The sequence below is a fragment of the Ornithodoros turicata genome, chromosome 6 (genome assembly GCF_037126465.1).
Source record: "Ornithodoros turicata isolate Travis chromosome 6, ASM3712646v1, whole genome shotgun sequence".
In the NCBI taxonomy this organism is placed as follows: domain Eukaryota; kingdom Metazoa; phylum Arthropoda; class Arachnida; order Ixodida; family Argasidae; genus Ornithodoros; species Ornithodoros turicata.
This window is the reverse complement of record NC_088206.1, coordinates 70,995,435-71,010,013: the sequence shown is the minus strand read 5'-3', so window position 1 is coordinate 71,010,013 and position 14,579 is coordinate 70,995,435. Positions and strand designations below refer to the sequence as shown.

Here is a 14,579-nt window from a genome sequence, read left to right as displayed (position 1 = left end):
AACCAAAGGCAGTCTCCCCCGGCATAGACCACGTGGGTCCATCCTTTTTTGCTTCGACCAAGGCGGCGCGAAGATGGATGCGTTGACGAAAGCGTTAGTGTACGATTATCTGAGTTCAGTTGACAAATCCTTGGCTTCGAAGTACAGAAGAAATTGAAGATCGAACCCCTGAAGGGCTCGTTTCCCACTTTGGGCAGAGATCGTCAGGAGTCACGTAAATGCGATGCACAACGCAGAAGTTGCGGCTGCCAAGCCACAACACGAGGTGAGCTCTCTGATGAGACCTCAGATAGCGAAGACGCGCCGAAGAAAGCGAACGCTTTCGCTAAACTTCAGGCTCTTAGTAATGGCCAGGTGGGCGAAAACGTCGCCCGCTTTGCAGAAGTCGAAGGCGGCAGAGGAATCGTCCAGCGACTCCGAAGAAGAAGAACCGGAAACCAAGCCCCGCCGCGAAATCGCCGGCCGGGCAAGCGAAAACGCCAGTGAAACGTGCAAAGCCCGAGTCCAGCGCGTCCTCGAGTTCGGGAATCCGACGACGCGCCCCGCCGCCATCGAAGAAACCGGCTTTGACACCCGTTTAAAAAAACGCCCTCGAAAGTTCTTCCCGCGAAAAAACAAGATTCAAGCAGTAGTTCTGATTCAGAAGAAGACGACCCAAAAAACAAAGCGGCGTTGAAGAAACCAGCACCGAACAGGGCGAAGCAGCCACTGAGGATCGCCCTCAAGGTAAACCAGGACGCTGACAGCTCCGATTTCTGAAGACGAAGACGCGAAGCCGGCACCAGCTCCCAAGAAGGCTCCGCAGCCCGCGAAGAAGCCGGCTCAGGCCAAGGCAGACGACAGTGATTCGTCTGATAGTTCGGATGAGGAGGATGCTAAGCCGGCACAGCCGAAAGTCGCAAAGAAGGTGCCACAAAAAGAAAGAGGAAAGTTCGAGTTCAGATGACAGCGAGGAAGAGCCTCCCAAGAAACCGGCACCCCTAAGCCGCAACAAGCCGCAAAGAAAACGGAAGATAGTTCGAGCTCGGATTCTGACGAGGGACGAGACACCTGCTCCGAAAGGCCGTCTGCCGTGAAGGCAAAGGTATCGCCACAGAAGAAGGCAGCTGTGCCGCCTCAAAAAAAAAGGCAGAGTCATCAAGTTCCGAAAGCGATTCTGACGATGAGCCACAGGCCAAGGCACCAGCGAAGCAGACGCCAGCTAAGAAAACGCCAGCAAAGCAGAAACCCGTTAGGAGCTTCAAAGACGCCAGCTAAGGCTCCCACAGAAAAAGGAATCCTTCTTCCGACAGCAGTAGTGAAGAGGACGAAAAGCCTCCGGCAAAAAAGCCCGTCGGCGCTCAAACTCCGGCAAAGACTCCGCGAAGAAGCTGCCGAGTCGTCCTCTCAGAGAGCAGCAGTGAGGACGAGAAACCGACTGGGAAAGTAGCAGCCGCAACTACCAAAGCCAGCGCCGAAGAAAGCGCCACAGAAAGATGAATCGTCGTCTGATAGTAGCGAAGACGAGACGCCAGCGGCTGCGACGCCGAAGCCAAAGCCGGGGACGAAGCCAGCAGCAAAAAAAGCGAATCGGCTTCCGACAGCAGCTTCCGAGGAAGAAAAGCCGCCCACAAAGAAACAGAAGCAGTCTACCCCCGCACCTCCAAAGAAGGAGTCCTCGTCCGAACGACAGCAGCAGCGACGAAGACGAGCCGGCCAAGAAAGCCAGTAGCCAAGCCGGCAGCCACGAAGCAGACGCCCAAGAAGGCGGACTCTTCGTCCGACAGCAGCGAGGAGGAGGAGGAGGAAAAGAAGCCGGTGGCCAAGCCAAGCCCTGCACCGGCTCAGAAGAAGCAAAAGAAGAAGAAGAAAAAAGATAGAGGCGACACGAATGCCGAGGGAGAAATGAACGGTGGCGGAGTCCAGAAGAAGCGGGCGAGTTCGCCGTTCCGGAGGGTGAAGTCCGAGAGCGTGAAGCTGGACCCGAAGTTGCAGGACAACTCCTTCGAGGCAAAGGCCGGAGCGAGGGGCTCCTGGGCGAGAAGGCCCACAGCGTCCTGAAGAACGTCAAGGGCCGAGACTTCAGGCACGAAAAGACGAAAAAGAAGCGCGGGACATACAGCGGCGGCGCCATCGACACTTCCGTAAACTCGATCAAGTTTGAGGATTGATTGATTGATGATTGTGTTGTTGTACAGAGCTGAATGCAATATCGGAACACTGTTTCACCTTATTCCACGTCGATTTTCATCATTACACATGCTGTTGTCGCATACTCCGGTTCGTTCTAATAAAATAGTGTCCGAGAGTTGGAACTGTAATTTTTTTATTGCATCTATATCTTTTATTGCATGAGTACAGACCAGTTTCTTCTGACTGCGGGGGGGGGGGTCGAGGTTAACAGATTTGTGTTAAGTCGTATTGGACAGTGTCAGAAAAACGTAATATGCATTTCGACATGTGGATTTTAAGCAGCTACTTAGTTGTATTACGCACCGAAGACTAAGCCTAACTAGAGCCTAATTTTTGTTTTTTTAATTTACGGATTCTATATCAAACTCTGTTGGTGGGAGTTGCTAACTTTTGTGACCAGTCTGAATTTTATTGTCCGCATAGTCTTTTGTTGAACACTATTTTTATAACGGTTAAACGACACAATTTTTTTTATTTTGCTCCGACACAACCTTCAACAATTCAGATACCGCAAACGTCAAACTCTAAAGAAAATACAAATATGTGCAGATACCATATATATATAATCATGGGTCAAAGCTACGTAACAGTGGTAAAATTCTATCAAAACTTGAGGACACGAATAACATTGAGAGCAGTTCCACAACAAATTGAGCTCTGCCGTTGGCAAAAAGACCGGTTTACTATGGCTGGTTTCCACGGGAAACCACACAATGGCTTATGGTTCTTCCGATACGAGATCATAACTTGACGCGTCCCAAAAACGGGTTCCGATAGGAGCCGAGATAAAGGTATCCGTCGTGTTCCAACACTTCGGACAGCATGCTAATCTTGTAGCTCGGCGAATGGAGGGATTGCACAATGTTGCCTTTCGCATCTAGTTCCACGACCAGCCCGTACTTGGGGTAGGTGTCGTACAGCACCCATGCGTTGTCGAACTGTTGGAAAGAGAAAAAAAAAGTGTTATTTCTCACTTTTTTTTTTTTCAGAATTACGAAATTTTGAAGCGGTTTTAATTAAAGGTATACACTCCGCAGGTATACAAAATGCACATTTTCCTGTCGCACTGTTCTACTCGCCAAAGGTGAAGGATTGCCAAAATATTGTTGGTGCTGGAAAGTGCAGAATATGTGCAGAGCGACAAAATATTGGTGCCCCGTGTCACAATATGGGATGCTTATACATTAATTTATTGTAGTAATGTCTAAATTCAGAGCACACTTCCATTTAGAACCCCGTGTTCAAAGCATGAAATATAACTAGAGCCTGAAGTTTAGGGTTGTACACGATTTTTCCCCGAATTTGCAACCCGAATTGGAGGTTGCCTCTTTAGGGCAAAACCCGATCTTTACCCTGCAAATTGCACTCACTGGGACGTCTGTAGGAATGCACCAACTTACTTGTTTGGCAGCAAATGCACTTACTATCACATGCAAATACTATCAAACTTACTACAGTTAGTTTGAGTAACTGAGCCAGATTTCTCTCCAAACTTGGCATACTGGAAGTTTTTTTGTGCCCAAATTCGCACAAACTTAGTGCACGTGTTTATTTACTCAATTTTGTTTACCCCCAAAATTTACAAAAAAATATTTCCTGATTTCCTGAAAACTTCCGGTTCAACTAAATATCACAGATTTCCTGCACCTGCAATGCAGCGCTGTGATACATAGGAAGGTTGTCACATATACTATCAAATTAATAAATGAAATAAATCTGTTTTTTCTTTGCCCACCAAACCAGAACGAAATGATCACCTGCGCCGCAAGCTGCTTGAGCGCGGCCGCTGGGTACAGCTTGATGACCTGCCGCAGCGCCGATCCGACCAGGTAGAGGAACCGGATGGTTGCCTTCTTGACGATCGGTAGCGGAGCTACCAGGTCGCCGATATGCGGAGCACTGCGCGGACGAGCCGTCGCGAACCCCACCCAGTATCCTCCGCGCTTGCTTGGCCGGATGTTGTCTGGTTCGCCGGGCAGGTTGTCCACGAACACCTCGGTCTGACCCTTCTTGGGACCCTTGAGGTAGTACCTGGATATATATACGTACGTTCATATCTGACCCAGTCCCAGCAGTACTGCTGCTGTTACTTATACTGTGTTTGGATTGAGCTGTCAATGCAATCAATCTATAATCTGTCTCTTATCTAAAATTGTGGAATGGGCCAGTTGTGTACATGACTACAGTATGAAACCTGGAGCAAGAACGTGCATGCAGACAACAGAAACCGGGACAACACAAGCTCCTCTATCAACTTGTTTACTCTGACAATATAAACATTGAGAAACATGTAAACAAGTAAACAAGAGTAAGCAAGTTCATAGTGGAGCTTGTGTATATAGTCTCTGTTTTGTTGTCGGTGTGCATGTTTTTGCTCCAGGTTTAATCGTTATCTTTTCTCAGATTTACTAATGCGATAGCTAGTACTTGCACATATAACATAATGCTCCTGGTACTTGCAGAGCTGAGATACTAGTACAAGTTGTACTAGTATAAAAAAATACGTTATAGTACTGGAACTTTAAACCACTGGTGTCCTTTGATACTTTAGACTTTAAAGCACCAGAGTATACCAATGGTATTGGTAACGGCACACCAGGTACCAATACTAGTAGAAATCATTACGCTTTGAAGTTTAAAGCATTCCAAGTTTTACTAGTACAGATAATGCGTTAGTACATATTAATACGTATTTATAGAGCATTATTGGTACAAAAATTAATAATTACTAGCGCTCACCTAAGTACTCTTCGCATGCACAGCTCAGCAACCAGGAGGCTCTGTTTGTCGTGAGACAGCTGAATGCCGTTGGGGAGGTGCAGGTCCTTCATGATAACCGTAGTCTTCTTCGTCTTGAGGTCGTACCTTAACACTCTGGAATATAAGACAGTTCACTGAACAAGAACGACGGAATTCCCAAGTTCCCTAACCGTCCGGTGTTCTCATGCTCCACGACCGTGTAGAGGATCTTCTTCAAGGGCCACCTGTTGCTGGCGTCGGTGATGTAGACGGCCCCGTCGTCGCCCAGTTCCAGGTCGTCTCCAAACACGAGCTTCTTCCCTTCGATCTCCGCGCCGCCCGGCAGCAGGTTCTGCGCCGTCCCTGCGTCATCAACAAAGAGTATAGACGCTCGAGCGTATAGACGCCGGGAGCAAAAGTTGGTAGACGCGTGTTACCCTTGTTGACGTCGACGACGTGCAGTCCGTAGTACGCGTCGATGACGTAGAGCTTTCCCTGCTTGTCGAAGCGCATGCCAAGCGGGCGTCCGCAGACTTCTTCCTCCCAGATGCCCTCTGCGGAGTAAGTTAATATTCGCTCGTTATTTGAAACGAGATTTAATTGGTTTTAATGGTGTTTAACGAGAGATATGCGTTGGATTTTTTTAGTGGGTAGTATTTAATGAGAGAGATACTGGTAAAGGTATTGATGGCAACGGTAATTACCGCATTCTTTTCCGAGCTTGGTCACCAAAGTGATCTTATCGCCAGTTATCTTGTATATATGTCCTCCCTCTGTTCCTGTGTAAATGCTTCCTGCAGAGGATGTGGAAGAAAGTAAAAAGAAAAAAAAAAAAGAATGAATTATATTTCACTGTGGACTTTCTTTTAATTAATGGGGTGACGTTATATGTACCCTTGTAGACAGGTAGGGACTCTGGGCCCTTCAGCTGTCCCTTGAAGAGAAATTCTACGTTGTCCAGCCTTTCGTTTCGTTCTAGGGGCCCCACAAATTCGGGCAAAGTGAGTCTGGAAAGTAATTGAGAACATGGAGCTTAAAAATAGAGGGCGATTCAAAGATGAACTTTACGATTGTCTCTGTGTCTTCTGCTATGTCTGCTTGTCCATTGACGGTTAATCTGGTCACTATAAGTCTCGTTTTGTGCTTTGATTTGAGAGAACTTGTAGGGGTCTGGATATAAACACAACAACAATTAATAACTTTTATTTTGTGATGATTATATTGGGGAGTTTCACCTGATAAAGCGACTAAGACGAGTACAATTTCTCAGCTACACGTATTTCTATGAGCAACACGCCGATACATTTCTGGGCTGACCATACCACGTTCGCGATTTAGAAATGGTTAGCCGGATATATGTGGTAGTATTGGTTTGAAACGTTTCTAAGTCGCTAAAAACTACCTCGGAAGCATTTACAATACTAGTTCAACTCATTTGCCACAGAGAGGTCGACGTCTCTGGAAGGGGTCGAAAGTATCTACTTACGTGTTCGCCTGTGGCTCGAAGTCCAGTTGCATCGGCAGGAAAGGTAACGCCACGAAAAAAAGTAACAAATACAGAAAAGCTTTCAGCATTGCCTTGAGAATCATAGTTGTAACTTTTCAAGACTTGCCACTTCGAAAAGCTTATACCCGGCGTTGTTATCACGAAGCAGAAGTCGCTTGCGGGAGCAGACGACCTTGAACTCGAGTAACCTAGCAGACGACGTTATCGTTTGAATCTGATGCGATGAAGGGGACAAAAATGATCGAATTTTTAGCGGTATTTGGCCACGTACCTTTAACCCGAAGTGCGTCGCTAACAAATACAGGAAAATTTTGCCTGTGTTGTACGCGGAAGTTTGTTCAGTGGCCCTTACGATGCACAAAGGCGCCGCGGGCGTGAAGACAGGTTCCCGCGTCCCGGTCGGGTGGGCCGGTTTGCGCTGATGAGAACGATTATATAATCGTTCTGAGTTTCGGACAGGTAGCGCTGCTTTGCGAGTTGCGATCGTGACCGTCTGCGCAGGAATCTACGATAGCAGAAGACTTTAAATTTGCCGCCATTTTTTTTTACTGCGCGACGTTGAGGGTCGCCTCAAGCGGTACTGCGATTCACATCAGACCCCCCTCTGCTGCCTTTCCTTAATTTCTCTCTCTGTTATTTCAGCTCACATGTGGGCAGTGGCATTTACAACGTAACTAATTGGCAATTGGTTTGTCTTCTGTGCCTTTGACCATTTAATATGTTCAGCTTAGTAGACACAAACTTGTTTGTATGTTTCGCGGTCGTTTTGTACTTAGACATCGCGAACTAGCTGACGAAGTAGATGAAGACAATGACACCAAAAACTATACTTTAATAGGTTTTAATTGTATTCAGTACAATTTTTTTCTACTTGCTCCTTCATGTGTATAAAAGCTTTGGCATTTGTTTGCTATGTTGTCGACATGGTAGTGTTCATATGTAAGGCAACTGGATGTAGATGGAATGTAAAATAACACACGTCACATTTTAGCACACGATTTTAAGTTCGATCATCCAAGTGAAAAAAAAAGTAGAGAAGCAGAGTACTATACAATCATTTGCAGATTGGTGTAAAAAGTATTTAGTATTTCAGTAAGTATTTCATAACAATACCGCTCAATTTGTCTTCGAAGTACAATTGCTTTTGTGCTTCTGACAAGCGATTCCCAAACATTAATAATGCAGCACAACAAATCTAAAAACAAGGAAATGGTGCAACAATGCCAACAACGTACATGAAAGCAAGCCTAAAATTCGAAACTATATGATAAGTGATTTACGTTGTGTAGTGATTATGATATAGTCCTCATATATTACGTAGTCATGTCTTGCAAAACTAAGCTTTGAACTTCAAATATTCATCACTGTTTCTATAAATCAACGTCGACATGCTATCAACACAAAAAACACATACCAACATATTTTTCAACACTAGAACTACGTAACGCGGTGCGACACTCAACATATGTAGACCCACAAGTTCCCTGGTACCAAAGACATTAACAATCTTTTCGTTGATGTAGTCCAAACGCAAGATCGCATATAAAAAGTAAAAGCGAATAGTTTCCATATAGTCTCAGCTGATCAGTTCATTTGGACCTGGTAGTTAGTTACTGTTGAGGAGTGGGGGTAGGGTGTCGCCCCTGGCAATGAAACTCCCCAATCATAATCATATAATATTAATATAATATGATATAATAATCACATAACTCCCCAATCATCATCTGTTGAGGAGGATGAGAAGCAACCGCTACAAGACGGTCACATAAAACTATCTCAACAGTGTTTGGAGGAGGAGGGGGGTACACAGAGTTTCACTGAACATACCACACATTTAAAAAAAACTATTTTCCAACCATTTTCTTCCAGCCATTACCACTATACATAGTAGGGAATGTATCTGTAACGGAATGTGGTAAATTCAACATGCACTTTCTGTTTCCGGCAAAGAAAACGTTACGTTGACTTGGCAAATTTTCGAGGTCAGTTCGCAAAATTCTATTTCATGCGGCTGAAAATTGATCAGGGTTCTCTGACTATTTTCGGGGGGGGGGGGGGGGGGGGGGGGGGGGGGGGTAGCACGTTTTCTAATAGAACTTTGTGACGCGTTGGGTGAAACAAACACATGTATGCTGCACCCTAACAGATTCTTAAATTTAAAAAAATGTAGTACTAGTCTCAACAAAAAAATGTGCGCGTTTCAGAGGACGCTGAATTGAGAAACGACGGGCGCACCGTATTGACGCCCTCTCTACCTCGGCACCACTTTGTAGCAAAAAAAACACGTTTCAACAGAACAAAATGCCCATTATTTCTTCGTCATTATTAGGCATAGTCTTCGTTAGACCTTAACCCGTCCCAGGTAGTTGTTGCGGAAGGAACCCAGGTAGAGGTATCCGTCGTGTTCGAGGACCTCGGATATGAGAGAGATTTTCCCAGAAGGAGAGTGCAGGCTCTGGACTACTTCGCCGTTCTTGTTGACTTCTACGATGAGTCCGTACTTGGGCAGGGTTTCGTACACGACCCAAGCGTTTTCCAGCTGCAGCAAATGAGCAAACCTTTAGTAAGTATACAAAGTGTCCGGAGATAAAAACCTTCAGTTCTTTCTCATCGTCTTCCGACGGGAAGAGACCCTGTTTCTGCAGCAAACCCAATTTTTTGGTTGAACACAGCCCCGGCCAGCACTGGGTGAACCCCCCGGTTTTCGGGCATCCGTCCAAACCTAAAATTTAACTTTTGTCCGCTCTAGTAGAGAGGAACGAGGCGCACCCCAGCTGAAGTTGACTGTTTCATTTTCGGCGCGACATAAGACGGGAAATCTCACTTTGCTGCTGCTGATTTTGAAAATATATTGCACGGGGTGGCCCGACTGATCGCTTCATCAATCAAACACAGTCCCGTAATTTCCTTCCTCTTTTTTAAAGTTATCCAAACGGAACTTCTAAGGCCGTAAGTATGTTTATCAGTTTCTACTCCGAAGCTCACAACAACTATGCTAGAAGCAGAGCGTCGAACCGAATCCGAAATCAACCGTAATTTTTAGGTGGAACTGAACCGCAATTACTAACGCCATCTTGGAGCTGAACCGGAATGGAACCAGTCTAAAAACTTTGGTTACCGGTTCGGGTTGGTGTGGGGTGGGGGGTAATGTGAGGATACGAGCGGTCTGTGGAAGGGATCAAAGGGGTCCCTGTTGGTCGAAAAACAGAAATAAATGCATAAAAAAACTAAGAGACCTTGTATCATTTCTAGCGGCTACCCGTAATTTTGTAGCATATTAGAACCTCGAACCGGTTCCGAAACAAGTTAACCGAACCGATATACGTGAACTGCGGAGATGAACCGGAATCGAACCTTTATGGCTAGGGCCTGACTTTTTCGGGTTTTATTTTTGGCCAAATTCGGGGCGTAAATATCGGGCGATATTTTTCATTCGAAAATTTGGGTGTATTCGTGTTAAATCCCGTTACGGCATATTCTGTCGTCAGAAATTCGGATGTATTCGGGTGATTTTTTTTTTAAATAAAACTTTGTCTGAACATGGAACTAATGTTTGGCAATGTTATCAAACTTTACTTTAATGCACGCTTATGAGTGTGCCACGCGACCCGGATGTTTTCGGGTAGATTCGGGTTAAACCCGAATTTTACAGATTTCGTTCGGGGGGTAAATATCGGGCGGATACGGGTTTAACCCTAAAAAGTCGGGCCCTATTTATGGCTGAAACCCGCTTCCGAAACAAACCGAAAAAAAAAAAAAAAACCTTTCGGTTAGACGCTCCGGTTAGAAGCGACAACAGCAATCCAGGCAACCGACTTCCGAGACACACCCCCTGCTCCCCGCGCGGAGCAGTCTTTGCTCCAACGCACCCAGATTTCTCCAAAGTTATCGCTACCACAGCCAACAACACCTAACATGGGTGACACTGAGCCGACCCGCGGATGCCGATACGATGATGGAGTGACAACATCAGCAGTGTACCTGAGCCGCAACGTCCTTGAGAGCAGGGGCGTCGTAGTAGCGAGTGACGTACTTCAAAGCTGAGCCCAGCAGGTAGAGAAAACGCACGAGAGATTTTCTGACCAAGGGAAATTCCCCGAGGCGGTCGGCAACTATGGGGCTGTCTCTCGACCGGCCGCAAGCGAAGGCGAGCCAGTAGCCGCCGCTCTTGCTCCGACGGATGTTGTCCACCTCTCCCGGTAGCTTGTCGGCAAAGACGTCCAGGTCCCCTTCCCTCTCGCCCTTTATGTGGTACCTGCGGTTACAAAATTACGTAACCCGGCCAGTTCGGACGTGTAGAACAAGAACGCTGCGTTTGTTACACTGTTACAGCATTGAGATGTCAATTACGAAGAATGCGATGGAATCTTTATTAGTGCCCCCTTTCGTGTACCTCTTTACAAACGATTTAAAAGAGATTCCAAATAAACTCAAATTGGATATGAGTAGTGTAATACATTAGATGAGCTGAAACTGTAAAGACTGGACAAGCAAAAAAAAAAATTGTTTGGTGCTAAATAACGACAAACTACTGAAATAGCTGCAAAGTGTATATATTACCCAGTGATGGCCAGTAGTTAACTACATGTAGTTAAACTACCTGATTGTAGATACGAAGGCAGAAAAAGTAGGCGATGTCAAGTTGCCGGTGGTGAGTAAATCAAAGAGTAATATTAAACGGTAGGTTTCCTACCGTTTAATATTACTACCTGATTGTAGTTAAAAAGTAGTTAACTACTTGCAGAAATGCAGTGGCAACTACTAGTTAAACTACTATTTTAAGTAGTTAACTACAGTAGCTAGGTTACTGAAAGCGCCAACTACTTCTGATTGTGCCGCAAGCTTTACGGCACGATTGTGCTTCCGACTTTTACCTCGAGCTACTTGTTTGATGAGGACGGAGGTGCAGAGCAATTGTGTCGTGCATGTGTACGAAATCTTCACTTTTAAAGTTTGTCTAGTGAAGCCTCATTTGCTGTGAAATAATTCTGCAACTTAGTTTATCACATAGTCACAGAAACAATCCCGCCGCAAGCTTTGTATTTGATGACCGTAGTAATGGCTTGAGACTAAGTTTATTACTGCTTGTGATTCATATTTAGGTGTCCAAGAACACTACAAGGGATTGGTGTTGGTGGACAACGTTAAGTAGTTATAGATGTAGTTAAACTACATTGCAGTAGTTAAAAACGTAGTTTTAACTACTCCCTTGAAAAGTAGTAGTTGAACTACTAGTTAAACTACTCAATCACAAAGTAGTTATAGTTAAACTACTGTACAAGCAGTTAGTGGCCATCACTGATATTACCAAATATTGCTTGAAAAATCGAGACTTTCAACAGTTTTGTCGCAGCTGACGCAGTGACATGCATTCTAGGTAGAGAGAGAACAAACAATACCTTAGAACCCTCTTCTTGGTGAGCTCGGAGAAGAGAACGCTCTTGTTGTCGTAACTCAGCTCAATTCCGTTAGGGGTGTACAGGTCCTCCAGCAACACCGTTACCTTTTTGGTTGCCGGGTTGTACTTGAGGAGCCTGCCAGGGAGATAGAGGAAAATCTTGCAAATTTAATTAAACGTAACCATTCACTTATTTTCAGCTCTCGATAGCAAGAAAAAGGGGCTGGATAACGACGTGGGTAAGTGGGTACTTCTCCGTCCGTAGGTCAATGTTTTAAGCAACTGGAGCAACGGTCTCCATTTAAAGCGAGGCACCAAAGCACTACAGTAAGTTTGAAATTTCTAGTCAGTTTACTGATAATTTTGCAATCGAGCGTGTTTAGAAAAGATCCAGGACAGGCTACGTAAGTCTTAAAGTAGTACAGAAGTCATTTTTAACACCCAGTCTTCTTCCTATAAAACTGTTAAGTTTGCCAGTAAGATGCACCATACGAAGTAATTTGCACCACAGAGTCATAATTATCGCAGAAATTGAATTTAAAATACGCCGCAAAAAGCGACCGTGCGCAACGGTGGTGAAGAGCAGTACCAGCCTGTGATCTGCCTGGAACCTCGCGCTGACGGTATAAGGAGAACGCTCGCTGATTGGCCTAGAAAAATGTTGTCTGCTACTCCGCTGTCGTCTGCTACTCGGCTGTTCGGGGTTCTGATAAAGCCTTTCTCCTTGCTCGGTAATGCTTCGGGCGCTCCTTGTATCCCCAATTCTCCGGGAAAACTGGCAAAACAGGTTTACGGCGGCAAAGGGACAAGGCGCTGACCTCCACTGACCGGCAAACCAGAACGAGTCTCCTTATGCCGTCATCGGTGACGTGCCATCATACCTCCTCATCCTCGTTATAGCTGGAGTGGCGAGTTAAGGGTGAAGGCGCGGAGCTATGTTTATGTGAGTTTTTTTCTGGGAAACAAATTGCACACATCAAAACCTTTCGCGCTATTCGGTATAATGACACACACACTTTCATCAGATGTCTTAATCTGAAAATTTTTTGGATGGCCCTCTGTACTCCTTTAAGCGGCCCACTCGAGGCAGAATGAGGTTCAAGGCTTTGAAGTTTTGTTCGTCTTCTGCTTCCATTACCTTCCAGAGTTTTCATGCTCCATGATAGAGTAGACGATCTTGTTGAGGGGCCACTTGCCGCTCGTCTCTGTGAAGTAGATGCTCCCGTCCGTATCGTCGATCACGAGATCGTTTCCGAAGAGGAACGGCTTGTTTCCCACTTCAACGCCTCCCGGCACTAACGGACTCACAAAACCTGGAACGGAACGGCTCGGAGAGGTTATCGAAAGGGTGAAGCATCACGCTGTAAAACGTTTAGCAACGGCGTACGTACCAGTCTTAACATCGACAACGTTGATTCCGTAGTAAGCGTCCATGACGAAAAGTCTTCCGCTTTTGTCAAACCGAAGCCCAAGTGGCCGACCACAGACTTCCTCTTCCCAACGACCACCTAAATGTCAACGTTTTGTCAACGTTGTTTCACAAAAGTTGGACGAAGACGTGCGATGAATTTTGAGGAAGTATTGGAGAAAATTGCTTAACGATTTGAAGAGCAAAGTGGGACAAAGATCCTGCATGAACCGAGAGCTGAAAGGCGGGCGTGTTGGTGTGGGTCCATATTTCAAAACGGGGGAGAGCACAAAAAAATAGACGACAGTTTGGGCTTGTTTGCGTCGTTTGCTGTTTTTCGTCGTCTGCTCGCCTTTTTGGAATATGGATCCCAAATGAAGTTTTCTTATGACAAACAGTTCAACAAGTTGTACATACATATAGTGAACCCTCGTTAATATGACCCCCGATAATCTGACATACGCGCTTTACGACCATACTCCTCGGGAACAATGGAGTGAAACCTCTGCAAATCCCCCCGTTAATATGACAATTCTGCATTATGACCAAAATTTTCGGGAACGACCATGGTCATAATAACGAGGGTTCACTGTATATAGTTTTTTTTTTACTCACCACATTTTTTGCCAAGCTTGGCCACAGTCTCGGTGCTTCTTGTACTTCCAGTGGTCCTCACAATGTACCCACCGATCGTCCCCGTGTAAATAAATCCTGTCAAAAAGGAAGCGCACTAAGTTATAACACTTCCGAGTGATTAATACAAACTTTAATTTGAGAGGTTACAATTACACACACCATTGTGGACATCCATGGATTCTGGCCCATAAACCACATCCTTCAGCAGGTATTCTACGTCGTCAAGTTTCGTGTTTTGTGCTAAAGGACCCTCAAACTTTGGAAGCGTCGACCTAAATTGACAGCGCGTGATTGAAAGAACATGGTCAGCGCTGCAGACGACAAAGCGCGTAAACATGCACCGTGCACACAATAATGAATCTTACGTACACGAATGCTTTAGGTTCAAAAGCCAAAGGAACCGGTAAAAACGGCAAGGCAATGAGGAAAATGGTGAAGTAAAGGAAGACCTTGAGGAGAAATCGCAAAACCATCCTTGTTGCCTTCTGTTATGAATGTCTACCTGAAACAGAAGCAAACGTCTCCTGAACACACTGACGCCACGCACGCACTGCAGCGTGTTTCTTGAGAACTTCCACGTAAGTATCGGACGATAAGTGTCAAAGTCGTCCGACACACACTTGATAGCTGAACCACGCTTTCAAGTCTGACACAAAAACTGATATAGCACTTGCGGAGCAGCGGATATTTGTTTCGAAACGAAGAATTACGACATTTCA

At 45.4% G+C, this 14,579-nt stretch overlaps 3 protein-coding genes across 3 annotated transcripts in view; 2 read left to right on the top strand and 1 right to left on the bottom strand.

Moving 5' to 3' along the window:
* Positions 1–14,579, top strand: part of LOC135397284 (protein farnesyltransferase subunit beta-like) — a 221,835-nt gene that overhangs the window by 176,518 nt on the left and 30,738 nt on the right. The window lies entirely within an intron of this gene.
* On the top strand, positions 37–2,287 carry LOC135398718 (nucleolar and coiled-body phosphoprotein 1-like). The gene is given in 8 exon segments (XM_064630103.1): positions 37–154; positions 383–466; positions 586–756; positions 1,063–1,482; positions 1,484–1,663; positions 1,665–1,691; positions 1,693–2,014; positions 2,017–2,287. Coding segments are annotated over 8 exon segments (1,419 nt in total). The 5' UTR covers positions 37–73; the 3' UTR covers positions 2,151–2,287.
* On the bottom strand, positions 2,733–14,524 carry LOC135398717 (uncharacterized). The gene is made up of 17 exons (XM_064630102.1): positions 14,230–14,524; positions 14,020–14,132; positions 13,840–13,935; positions 13,208–13,324; positions 12,955–13,129; positions 11,818–11,952; positions 10,400–10,673; positions 8,772–8,957; positions 6,560–6,632; positions 6,398–6,509; positions 5,806–5,918; positions 5,616–5,705; positions 5,349–5,465; positions 5,103–5,274; positions 4,912–5,046; positions 3,930–4,203; positions 2,733–3,110 (listed from the first exon to the last, which is right to left on the bottom strand). The coding sequence occupies exons 1-17, from the start codon at positions 14,331–14,333 to the stop codon at positions 2,913–2,915; spliced, it is 2,484 nt and encodes an 827-aa protein (XP_064486172.1). The 5' UTR covers positions 14,334–14,524; the 3' UTR covers positions 2,733–2,912.